The sequence below is a fragment of the Haliotis cracherodii genome, unplaced genomic scaffold (assembly GCF_022045235.1).
Source record: "Haliotis cracherodii isolate W230 unplaced genomic scaffold, xgHalCrac1.p SCAF_4, whole genome shotgun sequence".
NCBI lineage: Eukaryota > Metazoa > Mollusca > Gastropoda > Lepetellida > Haliotidae > Haliotis > Haliotis cracherodii.
In genome coordinates, this window is record NW_027266297.1 from 25,659,211 (window position 1) to 25,682,154 (window position 22,944).

The following is a 22,944-nucleotide window of genomic DNA, read 5'->3' on the forward strand; positions in this document are numbered from 1 at the left end:
TTATTTTACAGACAGCCTTCATAAAGCTGGAATATTGCTGAGTGCGGCGTTAAACAACAAACAAACAAACATAATGGCAACACACTGACACAACAATGGACATCACTAGTTATTGATCCGGGCGAGGAACAGAACCCCGAGTTTTGACCCCTAGATTACCCCACCGCCCTAATATTGTACAAAAATGCTCGACACTCGTTGGAAGATTTGTACTAACATGCAACCCTGTTTGTTTATTGAAGCCTTGTACTTAGTCTTTTTGAGTGTCATATCAGGGGCCCGGAAGGTCGGTTGTTCGATCCCCGAGAGAGGGGTGTGGTCTATTGCTCTAGTGACGCGAAAGGGGTGAACATTTCCCGCCCTACCGGTTCCATCCGCCACTCACGCAATTTGCATAAACATGTTTGTATCCTGACACATCAGTACTCATGGCAAACGATGGCGGCCGAAGACAATCGAGTCTTGACCAGACAAGCAACTGATGGACCAGACAATCCAGTGATACGTAGGACGTTCAATAAAGCAAAAAGTGAAAAACGAAATGTTAATTTTCAATTGCATTTTGTACGTCTAAAGTGCAAAGATTGCAGAAAAAAACGCTTTCAGTCTCCCCCTCCCCTTTCCCATCCTCCTCATCAGGATACCTGTACAGAGGCAACTAACGGGATCGGGTAGACAGGCTTGCTAACTTGTTAGCTGCATGTCATCGTATCCCAATTGCGTAGGTCGGTGTTCTTGATGTCAATCACTGGATTGTCTGGCCCCGTCTCGATTGTTAACAGACCGCCGTCATAAAGATGGAATATTGCTGAGGGCGGCGTTAAATAACAAACAAACAAACAAACAATATAGAAGCGTTTTCCTTGTATAACAAACTTATTTTTTCGTACACGTTTGTACATAATCTTTCACGTCAGTGTCACTAAAGTTATCGTCATCAATGACAAATAATCTGCCAGCGGGTTTCATCGGTCGCTATTTGCAACCAATTAATAGAATAAGCCATAGATTCATCTGTGCTTGTCAGTCAGGGTGAGCTCTAACTGTTTGGGTAACGCCCAGTTCTGTAGTTCTCCCACGCCTGCATTCTGTACAGCACGTTCTGTGCACACGTCATCACAAGGGAGTGATGTTTCCGTCGTGGAGCTACATTGATGTAAGGGTTGGTAGGATCCAACACCACAGGGTTCTCTCTGTAAATATAAATTGCCAACGGCAAAGAATAATTAGTTTCAATCATCTGCCGAAACAAATTCCATTGCATTGGGAGTACAGGCAAAATAGTGATGAAAATTATATGAATGGATCGCTGAAAATCAGAGACGAGACCAGATGTTCGCGAAAATAAAAAAACTACAATACAGTACTCTATTTTTATTCATTATCTGTTTTATTCAGAAACTGTTTCTATTCACAATGTACATTCATTGACAACAAATGGTTGTGGACTGAGTTGGACGCCTTGCGGTTAAGGGGAGACAACTTAATCTTCACTGTTAATTCAGTATCGGAACGTTTCAGTTGTCCTTCCGGTCTGAAGCGAACGAACGAACAAACGAACGCAAGCACGCGCAAATGACGATTTATTTACTATATTTTGATGTTTTTGTCGGATCGAAAATTTGCAAATCTGGATATATGATTCACGCACGCACGCACGCACGCACGCACGCACGCACGCACGCACGCACGCACGCACTTTTGACGACTTATCGACTCGGTTTTGATGGATTTGTCGGATCGAAAATTTGCAAACAAGGCTATATGGTAAAACATAGCAATCAAAATATTCACGCACGCACGCACGCACGCACGCACGCACGCACGCACGCACGCACGCACGCACAAGTGACGACAATATTGATCGATCGAAAATTTGCAAACCTGGCCAGATGATTCAAAATGTTGATCAAAATACTAAAATAAATGCAACCTACCGAAATACACAGAATGAGGCTGCGTCGTATTGTCCAGGCCACAATATTCGCAGTGACGTCAGATTGGTCAGCTGGGTCATGATCTCCCGGAACCAATCCTTGGTGACGAAGTCGTATGGGGAGGCATTATTCATCCAATGAGAGATGACCAATAGTTCCAGGAAGAATGACGTCACAGCTTTGACTTCTATGTTGACTTCTACCTGTCAATATAAAACAACAACAATCATTTTAAGGAGTCATGATTGAAGTGAAAATGACTCATCTACATGTACATGGGACCCACCTGCATGTTCTGCAACAGAGTTACGTTCATCTTGAAGAAAATTCCACTCAACGATCAAGATGTCGATATTCACAACATGAATCTGGCAAGAATCTTAAAACACTAGCCAGACGTGATTTGGATGTATTATGTCAGAAAACTATTTAGCAACCAAAGGGGTATACATGAGGCAAGGGAAGACAACCCTTCTTTTCAATCGTTGACATTAATAATATACCATATTATGTACTAACTAATATAGTTTAATGATTAACGCCGCACTCAAAAATATTCCAGCCATATGACGGCGGTATGTAAATAATAATCGAGTCTGGACCCGACAATTCAGTGATTGACATCATGAGCATCGATCTACGCAGTATTGGGATACGATGAAATGCATCATCCAAGTCAGCGAGTCTAAACACTCGATCCGGTTTATCGACTACAGTAAACTACGGTTATAACGAACTTAAAGGGACTGCTAATTTTAGTTCTTTATAACCGAAGTTCGTTATAAACATATATACAGCATAACTACAGCACATAGTCGGGACCAAAACAGTAAGTTCGTTAAATCCGTCAGTTCGTTATAAGCGTGTTCGTTATAACCGTAGTTTACTGTATTACGACAAGCATAGTCGCCTTTACGGCAAGCATGGGTAGCTGAAGACCTAAACTAACTAATATAAAACCGGATTTATCGAACTACCCTAAGCCTACTGATCGCACTGGAAAATACCGTTCACATATCAACTTGTAAATGTCATCGGTACGGATGATGAGAAACATGTTAGTAACTTTTGATGGACCTCTTTTAAACTACAGTGTATTTCTGTAATGTTTCAGGTGCAGTGACCGACGCACTGAATGTGCCGACATTGTCCTCCGCCCGGGTCAAATGTCATTAACAATGAAGTTTATTCCAAATAATCCCTTAATCTCAATATGTAAAGACATTAAGTAAACCTTCCATCACTACCTTTACATCAGTCATTACTAACAAGTGAGTGAGTGTGGTTTTACGCCGCTTTTAGCAATATTCCAGAAATGGGCTTCACACATTGTACCCATGTGGGGAATCGAACCCGGGTCTTCGGCGTGACGAGCGAACGCTTTAACCACCAGGCCACCCTACTGTCCCTGTATTACTAAGAAGATTACAACATGCTCGTCACTGGCATATATATGCAATCAGCAATGTCATACATACTAGTAAATAGTTTAAAGTGTTCAGTTTCTCGATAACCAAAGTCCAGTATTCACCTTTGCCCAGTACTTCACCAGCCGTATCAGATTCTTCACCTTGATAGGAGTCTGCTTAACGAAGTCCACCTGTTTCTGAGAAAAACATGGCGCATACAACCGCCTCTCATTGTCCGTCATGGGTTTCATCTCACTGAACACCTCAAGAGGAGATTTAGCTGAAACCACAAATATTCCGTAGAACGATGACAACCTGAATTAGCATTACCTCAAATTACCTGATCACCGAATATTCAAACGTCTCTGAGCCATGTTAGGCCTTAGTAGTTTTTTCTATTCTCTACAATTTTACTGTTTGGGTTTTTTTTATTTGCGTTGTTTTTTATTGATCGATAGCTGAATTAATAATTATATAAATAAGTAAAAACACACATTTTCTAGAGTAATATCTAAAATGAACAGTTGTTGTTTGTTGTCTTAATATTCACGCGTTATGACGACCGGCTGTAAATAATCGAGTCTGAACCAAACAAACCATTGATACTGATATTGTGAGGTACGTCTAAAAGCAATATGCTCCTTCTGAACTGAAGATGTCACTACTTGCCAAGGACGGGACTTCTCTTGTTGCCTAGTATTTAACTGATGATGGAACAATTTGACGAAAAATTAGGGATTAGAACCCGCGAAGTCCACACCGAAGGTTAACGAACGTTAGTCTTCTTCCACGGCGTTCGGAAGAAATAATGTGGAAATGAAAATATAAAAAACACACATCAAGGCTGGCAGTTAATCTGTTATGAACGGGGATATTTGTGGTATTTTATTTGTTATCTGGCAGTAGAGATTGTTGTATATGTTTGTAGTTATTGTCAGTGGCTGCAATAATGATTGCAGGGCAAGTCGAATATAGGGTTGTCCAGCCAAGGCGGGTGACATACATCAAACACAGGTTTAATCGTTCGAGAAGTTTCGGGTCGGGACAGGCGAAGGCTGATTGTACCTGTACAAGAGGGCGATCTGGGGCCTTTCCTGATCTGATCTACTTGCCAAATGTGGATTGGATATCGATTTGTGAAAAAAGAGATTATTCCAGCTTCCAACACAAGTCCTGTTTCAAGACATCGACAGAGACAAAATTATAGACCTTCGCCAGTGCACTAACTTATTATAGGACCCGATACTTACTGCAGCCGCCAGGTATTTGACCTATTGTATTGCCTGTTTTGATTGTAAACCTAAGACTGTGTTTCAGTATTATGTATTGATTATTTTTTTACCTTGTGTGGTCATCTTATGAGTTCACAATTTAGGTCTGTACGTAGAGATTTCTGGATAAACTTCTGCGTTTCAATTTGTTTTCCATACAAACTGTACCAGTGTAACATTTACTTTCTGAAAAGAAACCGGGAGAGTCTTTCCTTATACCATGTACGGATGAATTTCGTACCTCCGAGGATGTTGAAGGATGGCAGAATGTCGACATCGTGAACATGGTCGTTGTCTCCGCAGCTGAGGTTGTACTGAAGTCCTCGGTCCGACCGGTTTACATACTCCAAATATCCTGCAAATTCCGTCCATTTTGAATCCAGGGCATCTTGCAAAATATTCAGAAGGATTGACATCTTAGTCGCAAGGTCTTGGAGAGACTTGACGTTGTTTACGAACACGACGAGATCGACGTCAGACTTTCCAAGAACGTTCGTGCTCTTTCCAAGTGAACCGCCCTGTGAGGATATATTACAAAGTGAGTGAGTGAGTTTGGGTTCACGTCGCTTTTAGCAATATTCCAGCAGTATCACGGCGGGGGACACCAGAAATGGGCTTCACACATTGTACCCATGTCGGGAATCGAACCCGGGTCTGCGGCGTGACGAGCGAACGCTTTAACCACTAGGCTACCCGACCGCCCCTATATAACAAAGAACAGTCACACCGCGGCGAAATAATTTTCATCATTTGCCATTGCATACACGTGTTGTATTTTTAATTTCTTGTGAAAAAGTTAGCCCGTTACACTTTGTCCTTCATCCTCTGGTCATACTAAACCAAATACATTTTCTGTGATTCCATGGCATTTGATTGGCTAATAAAGCAATTGTTTTGCGTTAACTTTTATGTTTTCATAATCCTAAACCAAATAGGTCAAAACCATTAGTGGACTTCTGTTTCCTGATTGGACGATAAAAGTGTGTGTGTGTGTGTGTGTGTGTGTGTGTGTGTGTGTGTCCGGACTCATCCAAATTTTATAGTGCTAGCCCACAGAGATACCATGTCGCAGTGTAACACGCAGACACAGTATACTGACTCCGAGCCGACCAGTATTTGTTTTAGCCCCTTAATGCCGAGCGCCAGACAGGGTATCAACAAGTACCATCTTTTAACCGTTTCGTCTTTTAGTATGACGCGGACGCCCGCTCTCCGGGCGGACGCTCTACTACCAGACCACGGAAGCGGTCGATGGATCATAGAATGGACGGGTCTGGTGTTGATTCTCAGCAATGCCTGTAATTCCGGTTCGTTGTATTCACCTTTTTGTGTTTATTATTAAATAAGCACTATATGAAGATATTATTGTTGACGTATAGATTTATAAGAATTGAAACCAGTGTGCACAGTCTGTGAAATCCGCTGTGGGGTTTTACGTTTATACTCCTCTAACGCGAAAATTTAAAGTCACTTCTTAAATAAACTCAGACATATGTAATATCTATTTTCAGTAAGTTCCATGTATCATTAACGTAAGTAACATGCTGCTCACCCTGACAACCATGTTGACACTGAGACGCGTGTGATGCTGCAGGAAGTACGTGAGACGATCCACAAGATGGTCGCACTTGCGGCGGTCGTCACTGCTCGGTTGTACGGTGTACTGGATAAATTGCTGCAGTGATTGTCCTCTCTCCATCCCTTCAATGATGGGGGCGGGTCCTTCACTTTTGTACTCCTTAAGTTGTTGGCTCCGATGGACCACAGTTCTGGCACATCTCATCATACTCTCACAGCATCTTTGATCGGGGATGACGTTTCTGAAGGGGTTTGCAGGGTCCAACACCACCGGCTTAGACCTGGAACCATTATTGTCATAAATGTTTGACCGCATTGTGTCCATCTACATGTTAGTTATGAAGTGGGAGAATGTTGTTTCTGCCGGGGCTTTGTACATTTCCTCAGCATTGTTCAAATTTGACATCTTCTTCCAATAAAGAATACCTTCAATTTGTTATATATACGTATAACGACTGTACGATCACACCCATCAGTAGCTTTTTGTCTGAGTTATGTTAACGGTCAACGCCACCGGAGACCTACATATATGTCACGCTCATCCCGGTTGCATGTCAATCAATACTCGGGACTTATTTGGACCCATCAATCTTACCAGTACAGGACCATTACTGATAAAGTCTCTAAACCGTGTTATAGGGGCGGTCGGGTAGCCTACTAGTTAAAGCTTTCGCTCGTCACGCCGAAGACCCGGGTTCGATTCCCGACATGGGTACAATGTGTGAAGCCCATTTCTGGTGTCACCCGCCGTGATATTGCTTGAATATTGCTAAAAGCGGCGTAAAACCATACTCACTCACTAAACCGTGTTACAGCTCCAAGTTGCCCAAATGTACACAAATAAAACACATATAAGACATTGGCATTTGATAAAAGAATTGATATGAAATTGAATATGCATACGGAACGGTCCTGTAGTTGCTTGCCGTGTATTTATCTTCCCATATAATACTAAGCGATGTAAGGTCGGCCAACTGTGTCATAATCTCTTCAAACCAGTCACCTATGTTGAAGGCGTCCGGTTTTCCTGCCCGCTGCCATCTAAAAATAGAAGTAGCATTCACATAGAATTGAAATGAATATAAAAATATACTGCCGGGCAAACAAAGTATACACTTGAAAATATTGACCCTTTCAAACGTTATCAATAAGTTACTTGTCTGAAACCAGTCGCCGAAACACTGCAAACAAACACAACTGTGACACCTATATCAAATACATCATCATCGAATGACAATTTCACAATCAAACATGGGTGTATTCTTTGTTTTTCCCGGTAGTTTAGTCACGTATGGATAATTCTAACATTCTTCGATTAAAATAAAAATTATTATTCACATTTCAATATTCGTTATTCATGTTACGAAGAGTGTGTTTCAACGTGGTTTAGTTCACCCCTAAAAGCATATATCAGAAAGTGTTTCACGTGAAAACATTGTTCCATCATGATGCCTTTTCTGGAGATTCGAACATGCGATCACAGCTTAACGACGTCATATATTTGACGACGTTATTTTTGAGAGGGGAGTCTCTAATGAGTTGTTCCCAATAGATGAAGCAGGGAAGCGCAGACAAACGCGATGGCCGAACGATCGTATGCGAAAGTGGGAGAGATATGACAATCGGTATTGGGAGAAAAAATACAGGTAATTGACGTGCGAATTGTGATACTATGTGAAAAAAACCCTCATAATTTGATTTTTCCGATGTCGCCGAGGTCGGATTCTATTGGTACATTTTAGTAACATCCTTAAAGTGGCTGTACATAATGGCATGCTGATGTCTCATACAAGAAATATACGACGAGTGGGAGTTTATCGTGCAATAAAACACTGCAGGGAGAATAAACCATGAGGGGCGCATGGTTATCGTACAATAAAACACTGCAGGGAGAATAAACCATGAGGGGCGCATGTTTATCGTACAATAAAACACTGCTAGTAGAATAAACCATGAGGGGCGCATGGTTATCGTACAATAAAACACTGCAGGGAGAATAAACCATGAGGGGCGCATGTTTATCGTACAATAAAACACCGCAGGGAGAATAAACCATGAGGGGCGCATGTTTATCGTACAATAAAACGCTGCAGGGAGAATAAACCATGAGGGGCGCATGTTTATCGTACAATAAAACACTGCATGGAGAATAAACCATGAAGGGCGCATGTTTATCGTACAATAAAACACTGCAGGGAAAATAAACCCGCAGACCCTCTTGGTTTATTCTCCCAGTAGTGTTTTATTGTGCGATAAACAACTCCCACTCGTCGTTTATTTCTTTAGTAGGTGCTACTAAAATACAGATGATGTATGGCAGCTTGCTCTGCACGCAGGTACAAATATGTTGCATTACCTGTGCATGACCATGGTCTCGATAAAGTAGTAGCCTGTGTCAGTCTTCACATCCATCTGCAATAGCGTGAGTGAGTTGGTGATATTGGCAATTTGAACGATCACTATACCCGTTGCAACATAGCATCTGGAGGAAAGTGATGCTAGTCGTTGACGTCACCATTTGGATGAAAGCCACGAGCACTTGTATTGTACCAACGTGTATTTGTATTGTGCTAACAAGCGTAATTGGAGCTTGGATTGGAACATACTAGCGGATCCTGACATGATTAAGGGCCTTGAACCAGTGAAGAAGTCGGGTGATTTGTAGCCACACAAGTCCGCAGTGTCAGGAATAGTGAATAAACAGAACTGATAAAAAACTAAAATAGGTCTGACTGTGGAAACTGAAGTCTTTTCTGAGAACGTGCATATCCGAAACGAGTTTTTACATGTGACTGAATAACAATGAATAATTTCAAAACAAGTGGTCCGAAAAATACCACTATATTCTATATCTATCTCCCCCTTTCACTCTCCTCCGCTTTCTCATCTATTTTATCAATCTTATCTTATCTTTTTTCATACTGTATCATATCGCCTACAAAAGATTAAAAGTGTCCCACCACCCGCTGGTCACGTGGTGCGTGCTGGCTACATGTATACCGTGGCTATTTATCTGCATATATAAAAAGTTTAAAAAACCATGAAAAATGAATAAATGAGTGGAGGATTACACCGCTTATATGAACCTTTTATCGCATTAGCGAATAAAACCTGAAACTTCAGCCTTATGTGCGAAGTTCAACGCTTTAAAACCATTTGACCCACTCCCAGATATAATTATTCAAACAATGTCTTTCGATTATAAATTAATTGACGTGTGATCAATACCTGACCGGACGTACATGTAGAGAAACAAATAAGTTATACCATACCACGTTTGATTCACCATATTGGTACAATGTGTGAAACATATTTCTGGTGTCCCCCGTCGTGATATTGCTGGAATATCGCGAAAAGCGGCGTAAAACCATGCTCACTCACTTCACCTGGGAGTTGCGATAACCGAAGATGACTGTGGTCATTAGATGGAGCTGTCAAACATAGTGTTGGTTCCTTTTGTTTCATTGGAAATGCAACATATGTTAAAGTTATGCTTGTTAAGGTTTTGGAAATTGAAAATATTGGTGAAAACTATGGAGATTATAAAGCATATTCAAATTTCATAAATCTTATCGTCCCGAGACAAGGGAGTTAACTGACTTTAAAAGTCAAGTTTACACCCTTGCCGAACTAGGCTGCAATTATGGAGTTATACTTTGGCTGGATTAACGAGTCTATGCATGGTCCAATCAAATTCGCGGAACGAAATAAACAACATGGCGACTGTCCTGCAGATTTCGATCGATTGCAGGATTTGCAGAGCATGTGTACTGACTGGGCGTCCAAAGATATTTTAATAATCTACTCAGAGTCAGGTGCTCAAGTGATTTAATGCATTCCGCTGGGTAAGACCCGGTTTTTTTTAAAAGTCCAGTTTCCACCCTTGCGGAACTTGGTTGGAATTCCGTAGACACAGTTTGGATAACGAGTCTTTGCATAGTACTAGTCCAATCAAAATCGCGAAACTAACGAGACATCCGATTCGAAAAGAACATGGATTTCAACACGCAGATTTCGTTCGACTGAAAATGGAACCGATATATATGAGAGGAATCAGTCAATAGAACATGGAAGGGACATAACTCGTAATAATCACTATGGTGCTACGATCGAGCCACGAAAGTCGAGTCTAGTTCGGCAAGTGTGGGAACTGGACTTTTACAATCACCTCCCTTGCTTCGCTTCGGGAAGATAATAAAACGAAACTAGACTTTCAACCTTTCATACACTGGCGAGGTTTTGGCTTCTGACATGATCGAGTACTGTTTTTGTCATATGCTTGAATGGTCTTTGCCAGTGTCTCAAAAGACAATCAACATTGCATCAAAGACTATATCCCTGCGGAATTTGGGGACAGGACATGTAGCCAAGAAGTGCGCAGCAATTGTGCTCCCCTCCTGTTGTTTTATGCTTATCATTTGGAGTGTATGCTTGGATTCGCAAAAGCAAAACACGGAATTCGGGTTCAGGTTAATCGATGATCTGATATCATCCAATAAAGATATAATTTGCTATTTTACCGATTAATCCTCCTAATATGTCTATGTTATTATCGGAATCGTACGTATGATTATTGAAAGGGTTTCGTTGAGGCGTTCGAGCTCACGTTACACACACACGTGGCGGGACATGCATATGATCAGAGCTTCTTGCTAAAATTACCTTCAGCCAGTACTTCATGAGTAAAATGAGGGAGTGTACTTTGCTCGGCGCCTGTTTGATGAAGCCTATCTGTATCTCCGCCAGACACACGGAGTAGTAGTCTCTGTAATCATCAGGGAGATCTCTCATGTCCATGTACACGTCGTGCACGTTCTTGTCTGGAAGGATAAAGAACATAGCATAACAGATATACACATGTAGAATACTAAACGACCTTCCGTGCAATACACATTTGATCAAATGAGTGAATAGTCCTGTTATCTGACGAGCAAACGCAAGTCAAATACCAGAACTATTCATTTAACGGGAGCAAGTTTGGCATTTTATTTATTACTTCTCATTTATAACTTTTTTAGAATTTCACTCCCATGTGTGAATAGGCAGACACCTACACGATACACAACATAATCCCATTGAGTTTAACAGAATAATACATAAAATACGTCAAGAGTTGAAAAGTACTAGAATTCAGACGTCCGTTGCACAAAGATATCGTAGCGCTATGGTTATCGTAACTCACATACTTCAACAGAAACTCATTACTATCAGAACAGGACCACAAAGTTTATAACTACGTCACATTCATCTATGACATAATTTGTGGAATTTTGTTGCAAGATCCACCGGCGAAACACTGCCATATGACGTCAGCCTAGCAACATGTATGCTTGGGTCATCGAGTGTGCATAAGCTCCTCTCAGTGATCTATCATCTCCTCGCGCAATGCCGTTGAATTAGCCAAGCGATGTTGAGAGCTTTCGATATTTGTTCGTGAAACTTGTTCCCGCAGTACATAAGCACGTGCTTTGGTATTACACACGGCTGTATGTTTATTAAACGAGTGATCTCTTTACGGGCAAGTAATAAAACAGATTTTTTATCTTTTCTATTTGTGACCAAAGGCTTGTTTGCATATCATCTGACCGGATATTCCTCTTGTTCGTAAACAAATGCACTTATTCTGAAATCAGAACAGACTGGCCTAATCAAAAGCATTTCGGAGCGCGTTATATATTGTTTTGCATAATTATATAGATATGCTACTACAGCAGCAACAATAACAGCTTTATACATCAAAGTGACCGTATCGCTAGCTCTCCGTAGGCCTATGATGACAGCATATGGAGCCGTACAACAAATGTGAAAAAATTGTACTTGTACGCAAATGGAAATAGTTTTTCCCGGTTTATGAAATTATCGTACTGACATTTAACCATTCTATGACATATATTTATCTAAATGTGTAGACTCGTCAAAAAATAAACAGATGAAACATATGCAATATATTGAAGGGACTGCGTAAGATGTGACGAATCGTTATACGGCGCAGGCATATGGCAGAGGTACAAGGCAGGCCAAAATCAGTCCAAATACGGAATTCCATTTCACAAGAAGGGTTCCTGTAAACTAAAGATGGCAAAATTGAAATGAGTTACGAGAAAGAAACCACCTACTTTTTAGGATGTCGTACAAAGGAAATATTTGTATGACGTGTTGTTGTTCCAAATCGTGGCATGTCAGAAGAAACGTGATGGAGTGAGCCGTGTATTCAATGGGTCCTATACTCCCAGCTGATGGTAACCACTCTCTAGAGTCCAGCTTGGATCTGATGGTGCTGAGAAGCCCACTCGTCTGTGTAGTCATGTCATGCACAGAACCCAAGTTATTACAGAAGACAAAGATGTCCACGTCAGAGGGAGTGCAGAAACTAGTGTTCCTTCCAATGGATCCACCCTTCAAAGAAATAGAAACATGGACGCCTAACACATGCCAGAGTTCTTTTCAAGATGTCCTTGGACTTGATTTGTTCAGGTTCTGGTATCAATAGATTGCTGTGAAATAGCCAGAATACTGCGGCCTTAAACGACATTCACTCACTCATATCTTATTCTTCATAGTCATGAAAGCTTCAGCGATTGATAGAGTTTAAATTAACGATGTTTCACTGTAAGGCGTGACATGGAACTTAGGACCTTCACTTTTTATACATCTTCTTCTCAAAAGAAGTTAAAGAACGTCCGACTTTTTCATATGACCACAGGATTTCACTTTGACCTACAAAACACGCTCCAGGAGACCCCCAATAATTGATATCAAGGGTCCTGTAAAGTAATGGAATGGTGTTGTGTACAGTACTGTTTAAGATTTGATATTACTTTAATCATGTTAATTACAGGATCTGTATATTTCTTTCCAGAATTTGGTTATTGAATATTATTGTTCGTCCCTCAGAATACAATCATATTATATATTTTTGCCAAGACAGATTACCGGTAGTCAAATGAAAAATATGTTTTTTTGTTTTACTTCTTTTGATTAGTATATATCGCTCCTACTTACCTTGACAATCTTCGCAACACTAATTGGAACATTATTTCTCAGAAATCGTATAACTCGGTCGATCAGTTCATGCGTCTTACTCCCATCAGATGTTCCCCATCCTGCCATGAACTCTTGCACCGTCTGGCCTCGCTCCATGCCAGGGAGGAGAGGGTCGGGCCCCGGTTGATATGTTGTCATACTGGTGCCTTGTCGCTGCTCTATAGAAACGTGCAATCTCGATCAGTTTCACCAATAACCCCGTACACCTATGTAACATGCCAATGTGAAATACGAAATTGACGGCTGTCTGTTCTTTATCTTCACGAGACAAGGTAGTTAACCGACTATAAAAGTCCAGTTTCCACCCTTGCCGAACTAGGCTTGATTTATGATTTATTGGCATAGTCCATATCAAATTCGCGTAACGAAATCTACATCCGGTTGGTAAATTGCCGTACAATAGAAGGGCGTAACTCGTAATAGCCACTGGTGACGTTGCGATCAAGCCCAGAAATTCCAGCCCATTTTGGCAAGTTTGGAAACTGGACTTTTACAGTCAGTTAACTCCCTTGCCTCGGCGAGATGCCTGTTCTTGAGCTGAGCTGTGCCATGCCATTTTGATAGTGGAGTGAGTGAGTTCAACGCCACTCTGAACGGTGTTCCAGTAATGTGAGTTCGTGTCATGATCAGCTTAATTAAATAGTGGGAGGAAAACCCGAAGTGATGCAGGCCTCAGACGTTTGCCACGAGCACGGGTATATATGTTACTGACAAACCTAGAAACGTAATTTGGGCGCAACCCAGATCATAGGTTTCTGGCGTGCCCAAGGGACGCAGCCCTTCACAGCGAGTTGCGGCGCCTCATATAACTGGGCCACTAGTGCCTCCGTTAATATATATGAGGAATAATGGAAAATCGGGTGAGGTAAACTGAAAACGTCGCAGTGTTCGTATTTGGTGATTCTAAAACGTATTTTGCGAAATCTATTTGTGCATGTTGAAGAGCATTATATTTATATAGCGAGATGCATACACAAGAGGGTATACTATAGTCCGGACTAATGTCGATTTTATAGACCTAGCGCATTGAGATACCATGCCACAATTTAACATGAGATCCCCACTCAAACACATTATACTGACTCCGACCCGACCAGTCCTTTTTTTCATGCCCATGGCCAGGCACGGTAACAACAAATATACCTTCTTTTGAAGCCGGGGATCGAACCACCGACCTTTCACTCTCCAGGCAGACTCTCTATCCACTACCCACATGGAGGTGGTTCTGTATGTTGTGAACGTACTTCATGTTGTGACTGGCATTTACAGGAAACCGCAGCTAAATCGCTGTGTTTCAGGAGAACGACATTGTCAAGCTATTAATTGTTCTACTCAGACATTGTCTTTCCTGATAACTACTAAGGTCATAATCCGTGGTCTAGTGGTAGAGCGTCCGCCCGGAGAGCGGAAGGTCCGTGGTTCGATCCCCGGCCGCGTCATTCCAAAATATGTTAAAAGATGGTACTTGTTGTTGCCCTGTCTGGTGCTCGGCATTAAAGGGCTAACACAATGACTGGTCGGCTCGGAGTCAGTATACTACAGCTGTGTCTGAGGGGTATTCATGTTAAACAGCGGCATGGTATCTCAGTGGGCTAGCACTATAAATTGGCATCAGTCCGGACTTGTACAAGCAGCCACACACACACATATAAGTGCAATAATCTTGGACGCGACGTTAAACCCCATTTCACCTCACCTAAAGCCCCCTGAATGACAAGCAGATCTACAGAACTTGCTGCGAGTTGTTCTCGAATCAGCTAGACTGCATTATCATCATGTTTACACAGTCTGCTCACAATGTCCACATAACATGTGTCGCGGCGCGTTGTTCTGCGACCCTCGTGTTCAGTTTAAGAAGACGTGGCATTTTATCGTGCACTTCCAGCAGTACCATGAATGTAATAAGTACTCTATACATCGAAGTATCTCCGGAACAGTTATATGTGTACTCACAGACGAGGATCCCTCCTGTAACAAGCTATTGCACATATCCCGTCAACTGACACAATCCTCGGAAAGATTAAATATCTACGGAAACCTTGTAGGGACATTGTCGCTATGTCGCAAAACGACAAAACGTGTCAAAATTAATTTAAAAAAGCGACATACTTATACGCTGTTGCATTGTTTTGATGTCACATTGTTGCCCTTTGAAGTATTTGTGGATTTCTACCAAAAGGGCGATAATGTCACACTGGGCAAGATGTCGCCCCATCTGAAGGGTGTATAAAGTCGTTAAAATCCGCGTCAAGGCGGTATAGCGACATATTGATGATGTTTCGTTATCGCCCATTTCCTGTGTTGTAAGTGTGTTGTAAGTGAAGGAATCTAGGCATACGTATAAATCGGCGTCGTTTTCATAAATCAGCGTGCTTTGATAGCGAGAAACAAACGCTTTAATTGTTATTCTATTTCATTAATGAAATCTCCAACAACAGTTCAAAGCAATGTTGGAGGCTCAGTTTGTTCAGTCGCTTTTTGCTTTGCAGATTTGCCTCCCCTAGGATCGCCAGCAGCCTGTGATCGTTGGCTCAAAGCTCCTACTCGTCCTGATTATGGTCTAGAATTGTCAGCAACATACCAACATATCCATGCTCGTGGGTTTCACCAAAATAGTTATGTCCTAGACCTGCATCACCAGTACGTCGGGCTTCAAGCGAACAAGCTGTGAAATACTACTAGTATTCAAAGCGGCGTTAAACAATTCTCATTCTCTCATGCTGCCCTTTTTAACGTAAAGACGCCAAGACAGCTTGGAAAATTACGAACATATTTCACAAAACTGTTTATACACTTAATACATCAAACTTCAGATAACGGACGACCCTTTCAGGCACATACTTAGTTATCTCTGTACAGACGCATGAGTGTGCTCTAAGTATTATGGGGAGGTCGGGTAGCCTAGTGGTTAAAGCGTTCGCTCGTCACGCCGAAGACCCGGGTTCGATTCCCGACATGGGTACAACGTATGAAGACCATTTCTGGTGTCCCCCGCCGTGATATTGCTGGAATATTGCTAAAGTCGCCGTAAAACCATACTCACTCATTCAATCACTCTTAGTATTATGGCCCCTGATCAAACAGAAAACAGTCAAGGGTGTGTCAACATGTGAACTATGCTACGGATGGGAAGCCTTGGCCTGTATAACACATTCTGATATCGAAGTTGGCAGGTTCAATCGTACTTTGTACCGGTTAATTCTAACACTATTAAGAGCGACAACGCGACAACGCCCCTTCTAGGTTATTTGTAGATATATACATAAGCTATGACAGTCCCACGAGATATCGATGTCAGCTGGATTATGTCCGTGATGTCAGTTATGTCACACCTGCTTGTGTGAGCTGATACTAAGGCAAGGCCTCCCAGGAGCGTATGAACGTATAACCACGGGTTATAGTGAAAATGGTCTCTGGCCATTTGGAGAAAATGGCTCAAAATCATAGAGAGTATGTGAACCTGGGGTTACTGTGTTTGTTTGTTTGTTTGTTTTGGTGTTTACGCCGAACTCAGCAATATTCCAGCTACATGACGGCTGTCTGTAAATAATCGAGTCTGGGCCAGACAAACCAGTGACTGACATCATTAGCATCGATCCACGCAATTGGGATACGATGACATGTATCAACAAAGTCAGCGAGCCTGACCACCCGATCCCGTTAGTCTTACGATCTATACTGGTTTTATAGTGCTAGCCCACTGAGACACCACGCCATAGTTCAACATGGATACAAAACTAAGACAGAGTACACTGACTCCGAGCCGACCAGTCCTTGTTTTATACCCTAAATGCGGAGCGCAAGTCAGGGTAATAACAAGTCCCATCTTTTAATGCCAACAAACCACGGGGCGGTCCATATAACTAAAGGGGCATTCACACGGTACAACTTGTACAAGAGCATGTCCTATTTTCACTTCCAACAAGTTGCATACGTCAACAGTTGGTCCGACTTGCGTGTTCACACGATGCAATTGGTTGCATGCAACAAATTGTATACAACTAGTTGTACCGTGTGAATGCCCCTTAAGTTTTCATTTTATTACAAATGGCTGCCAGATATCATCGGAAATTATAGTATCATATATCATTATATATCATTATGAACTCAATGACGGCAGATTCTCAAAATCCCCGACATATACTAAGTTGGGTGGACAGCCGAGGCGATCTAAATATGCAAGAGCGAAACAATGTTATCCATCTGATATATTATTAATGTAAGTCAATTCATATTTCTTATGTCAATATTAGCTAGCACAAGGAGACGCGTCAATCAGATGTGGTAATAAACGCAACTTGCCGACAGGTTGGGTTCACTAGAGGTTCTACTATCTGCAGGCTGTGATTGGAGGATATTCTGTAAGATTTTTATGTCTTTCAAATGTACATCCATCCAGTTATTAAAACTGACCATGTTTTTCTATATTTAGTACTGTCTTTTTCAACATGATGACTTATGCTGAATGTGACCACAGCTATTTTCAAGTAGATGACATTTGGTGCGAAACTGGGGGTGGTGTGTTTAGCTTCCGGTACTCGGAAAAGGAGATGGCTAAGCTAGTCATTTTTTATTTTTTTATTGCTGCTCTAAGGCCAAACTGTGCACACACGTACAGATAATATTTTTTTTTTAAATATAACGTTACTATAGCAGTCTATGGGAAAACATTTGGTTGTGTGTAACCTAGAGCTCTCACATGCAACGTGCACACGCCGACAGACATCACGTGGGCGAGTTACATGTATGTGTAATTGTACATGTAGACTGGACGTATAAAACATCACTGTCCCAGTACATCAGCACGTTTCACGATTACTGACTATTACAAGACTATTCCCTGAAGGTACTCACACTTTTGTTACGAGGACCGTTGGCTGTCCAAGGATCTGTAATCTATTGATCGTCTTACGGTTCGCGGAAATGCACCTTGTTCCATTTCTTTGAAAACTATATTTAGAACGGGATTTCCCAGCGAAAGCCGCGTCGCTTTGTGTGTTGTAAACTGCTTCAAATGTCATCTGTTCGAACATTATAGATTACAGATTAAGCTTGTTCTGCTGGTTTAGAAACTTCCGAGTCTGTCTTGCAGTATGCAGAGCTCCAGATAAGCTTTTGGTGTTGTGGGTATTTTACCCATGCATTTTAAAATCATTGGGTATCAGTAATTCTATCTGCGTATTCAAATTTCTGTTACCCACTAGTTTTTACACATGTGGGTATTTAAGTTAAATATTAAAAAACACTATTCATCTAGTCCCTGCAAACTGGTGTCGTGTGGGTTCGAGAGCTTTATAGGACTAAAAAATACCACGATACTTCCACAAGAAAGTGTGATGGCAAATGATCATGATGTAACTGTCATCGTGGAGTTTGGCAAGGTTGACGGAATGCCCGTTTTTTTCAAAATAGGTTGCTGATTTGCTAATCGAATACGCAGGGTTACTTCACAATATTTTGATGATACGCACAAGTTTTATTTTTGTAGCGTATCTGTAATGTTCGTTGCGTATTTGATACGCTTGGATTATATTTTACTGTGTATTTCTGCATTTCTGATGCGTATTTTACGCAGTTACGCAGCTTATCTGGAGCTCTGAGTATGGGGCCTGGCATTGTCGTGTTGAAACAATGCCCCCCGCTGTTGGTTTTGTAAGAACGGAAGCACACCTGGCTGCAACACTTGGTCTCTGTACTGCACAGCGTTCAGGTTTCTCTGTATAATCACCAAATGAGGCTCCTGATCTCCACAAATACCGCGCCCCACTATGACACCTCCCCCCGCCGAGCCATATTCCCAATACCAACTTTCCACAAGTTATCGCTGTTTTTAGGAAAATTACAAATTGCCAACCTATACTTTCCTTTGCCGCTTAGTTTAGTTTAGCGCATAAACGTGCATTATAAGACAACACATACAGGTTGAGTCAAGTTGGGGATATTTTAGACAGAATATATTTTTAGTCAGACATTTTTCGAGAAATATACGGAACAGATTTTTTTTTTTTTCAAAATAATCCCAGTCCCTTCTCAAAGAATATTTAATACAGAGTTACCCTCCCTTATCTCGAGGACAACTCCCCAAGCAGTGTGTTGAATCAGGGAGACAATACAAATATATACACGTCGACTGTATGGACCCCCTGGGTGAAACTAGGAAGTCGTCATCGGCATGTAGAACTATGCAGGGCATTCCTTATGCGTATGTAATCTAAGCCATGTGTCTCGTGATATAGTCGGAATCGTACAGTCCACTCATTCCTTATGAGTGAGTGAGTGAGTTTGGTTTTACGCCACTTTTAGCAATATTCCAGCAATAACACGGCGGGGGACACCAGAAATGGGCTTCACACATTGTACCCATGTCGGGATTCGAACCCGGGTGTTCGGCGTGACGAACGAACGCTTTAACCACTAGGCTACCCGACCGCCCCCATTCCTTATGAATATGGAAAGGGTTTTGTTCGGGTTTTTTTATATTTAATTGTAAAATGTATCAACACAAAGCTAAAAACTTCGAGGCTTGTTGCTTTTCCTATTTTCAGTTAACTTTGCAAACAGTAATAACCAGTGTCTTGAGTGGAAAAGGTAACCTAACCGGCTACAGTGGCAGAGAGACTAGAGAGGTCATTTGATTGTAACGTCATTTAACGATGACATACTTTATTTAACGATAATATACTGTGTAACCCGCCTTCGAGGGCACTATATGTTTCAGGGGTCGTGGGGCAACAAAGCGCAAGCTTACCTCAGTCTTAATCCAACAGCTATTTTCTATCAATTTTGAATTTGTTTGAATTCTTATACAATGCCATATTGAAATAGGTCGGTAAGATACATTCGTTGTAGCAGGATCACGAGGGGTACATTTGGTTTGCCGGAGGCAACTCACTCACACTAAGGCGCCGCGATTCGCTATGCAGAGTTGCGTCCCTCTGGCACATCAGAAACCTATGATTGTGGGTTCGAATCCCGGTTCGCCCGGATTATGTTTCCAGGTTTGTCAGCACCATACCCGTGCTCGTGGGTTTCGCCGAAGTGGTAAACGTCTCAAACCTGCATCACTTCGGGATTTCCTCCCATATTGAGCTGACACGCCGTGATATAACTGTAATACTGTTAAAAGCGTCGTGAAACCCAACTCACTCACTCACTCAAATTTTAGTGTAGAAACAATAATTGTACAGAGTAAATTGGTCAGATTAATACACTCACACCGTCAACATTATGTCCACACTAATCATGATATATATGCGTCTGGGTAATGTTACATCTACTTTGTCCATTTACTGGGAACATAACTGGTCACATGACTGAGAGTGAGTGAGTGAGTAAGTTAAGATTAAACGTCACATCGGCAATATTTCAGCCATATCGTGACGAGAAGTACATTCATAATACATATAAACTGACGTCCAAAAGAAACTTTACCAACTGAAAATATAAATTTCAGAAAAAGTATAATTATTTTTTCGATGAAGTCTATCTAAAACACATAGCCTAAATACAACTATACTGTATGCAGAAAATGTTAAAGGGGCACTGATCTAACGCAATTCCCCGGGACTGGTTGTTGCCTTTGTTATTGTTTTTTCCCAGTGAGTACCCGGATGTAAATCTAGACTAGCTCGCGACCTCTGTTGCGCCATTCGTAAGCGCATTAGTCACTTTTATGGATACCGGTAGTAATAAGAGCGTATGGTCACATTAATCAACAAAATGAAATACAGTTTTCGAGATAATAAGGAAATGTAGGCATCTTTGTGGGTAGCATCAGTAATGGTGACGAAGTTTTGATAAGTCACTTGCTTGGTAATTTTGCGATTTTCGTTTAAACACTATTTTGACTTGCAACACAAAGTAAATATTTCACCTGAGCATTGCTTTTTTTATAGTGTGTATATTTTTTTACTGTCAAAATGTGTAACATCTTTATTAAACGTCTAAATATTCAGTTATTTTACAAAGTGACTGAAAAACATTTCCATCTGTATTATTATGATAACGAATTCCAAACATTTTGATGTTTAATGTCATCACCAAGAGACTGAAAATGTTACGTTGAAAAGTACATTTCTATGTTGTTTGGCTTCTAATCCTACATAATAATCTGTTGTGGTGTTTGTAGGCCCTTTTGATCGTCTTAATCAATCTGGACAGATTTTTTAGTCAAAATGACTGAAATATTTACACATTTTAATAATTGCCTGAGAGAATCACATTTTACAAATTGACGGTAATATATACACGCTTACAAAGGAAATGACCTGTGAAAACAACGTCTATCGCGCATTGAAGAATTTCCCAACCAAGACGTAGAAAAACAAGAACGAATCGGTTCAAATGAAGGAAAACAAAATGCAAATACCATAATTACAACTTACCAAATTTATGTTTATAAATAGGCAGCTTCCTTATTCGAGGAATGTATCCGTGAATATCCACACAAAGGAATAATATCCCACTTGTCTGCAGCTATACAAAATAACTTATTCGATGTCACGTGTCTCTGTAACTATCAAATATTCTAAAAGATATATATCGTTTCGGGTGTCAAGTCTCAAGGGTCGGCTGAGAAAGGCCACGTGACAACTATTTTCATTACGTCGACGGTTCCTAAAAAATCCACTGAGTTTGATAACAATGAGCAACCAATCAACGTATTATCAGTTAACCCTTTGAACAAATTGTATGTTGTTTTTACATCGGCACTTCACGCCATGATATGAGTGTATTCCCTTTGTTTTAGTAAACCTAGACATGTAAACACTCACTTTTGACATATCCACTGTGCAAGATAACAGTGATTAATCAATCAACGTATTTTCTGTTAATCCTTTGATGACTAGGAACGATCCGTTGATTTACAAAAAAAAGTAAATCAACTGATCATTCATCTCTTGCTGGGCTGCCACGTGCATATTACATAACCTCACTTCAAACCTGGATTTAGATTGAATAATTACCCCAGACACAATAAATGCCAAATGAGAACCTTTGTCAGGTAATCTAAGTGGTGCTACCACTAATTGTACCTGTAATAAATTCATTAACTGAGCATCAAGTGAATGACGACAAATACACAAGTGTAGGGTTATACGAGAAAACGTGAATGACAACAAGGGAGTAGTAATCGTATTACACAATCCGAAATCCGAAAATGCTTTCACTGCATGGATACTTTTTTTAGTATTAAACTATAACCATCTGGGGTATTTCCAAATGACGACTTCCGATGAGCTCCGCCGTTCTTTTTGTCTGTTTGTTTAGGCTGAAGAAATTATTTAACATGCGCCCTTTGTCGAATCTTTATAGATCACAGTTAACCAATCAGTGTTTATGCAAAAATGCGTAAAACAAATATTGCCTCCAGCCTCCAAGTTTATTTAGCTGTCCTTGCAGACGGTAGCCCAGTCTCTGGTCACGCTCAGTTGCGTTGCATATCATCCGGGTACTCACGGGGGAAAAAACAATAACAAAGGCAACAACCAGTCCGGGGAATGGCGTTAGATCAGTGCCCCTTTAATCGTCTGTAACATGTTTGCGAGATAACACGCGAAAAAGAGAAAAACACGTGCACCACGGACAACTGCAAATGCACGTGCGGGTAAGGGTATAAAACGATTGCCACGGCAAGTCAGACATCCACAATGATAACAAAAAACACAAAACAAATGCCCCGACTCACAGTCGAACAACGTGAAT

The 22,944-nt window shown here is 41.1% G+C and overlaps 1 protein-coding gene across 2 annotated transcripts; it reads right to left on the reverse strand.

The window, feature by feature from the left end:
- Positions 1–613: 613 nt before the first annotated feature.
- Positions 614–18,176, reverse strand: LOC139479730 (2'-5'-oligoadenylate synthase 3-like). Of its 2 annotated transcripts, none has more exons than XM_071262585.1 (11): positions 18,094–18,176; positions 13,198–13,397; positions 12,312–12,591; positions 10,858–11,015; positions 8,552–8,607; positions 7,099–7,236; positions 6,170–6,476; positions 4,859–5,135; positions 3,469–3,626; positions 1,938–2,140; positions 614–1,193 (listed from the first exon to the last, which is right to left on the reverse strand). In XM_071262585.1, exons 2-11 carry the CDS (start codon positions 13,375–13,377, stop codon positions 1,040–1,042), a joined length of 1,911 nt encoding a protein of 636 aa, XP_071118686.1. In that variant the 5' UTR covers positions 13,378–13,397; positions 18,094–18,176; the 3' UTR covers positions 614–1,039. The 2 variants fall into 2 exon arrangements, with proteins under 2 accessions (XP_071118686.1, XP_071118687.1); XM_071262586.1 differs by lacking the exon at positions 18,094–18,176 and adding an exon at positions 15,193–15,249.
- Between the last annotated feature and the right edge of the window lie 4,768 nt (positions 18,177–22,944).

Excerpts from the sequence above, each read along its gene's own strand:
- LOC139479730 (XM_071262585.1), bottom strand. The coding sequence starts at position 13,377 with ATGACAACATATCAACCGGGGCCCGACCCTCTCCTCCCTGGCATGGAG. Across the intron at positions 7,237-8,551 it reads GAGACCATGGTCATGCACAG|ATGGCAGCGGGCAGGAAAAC; the intron begins GTAATGCAACAT and ends TTCTATTTTTAG. Across the intron at positions 5,136-6,169 it reads GTGTCAACATGGTTGTCAGG|GGCGGTTCACTTGGAAAGAG; the intron begins GTGAGCAGCATG and ends ATATCCTCACAG.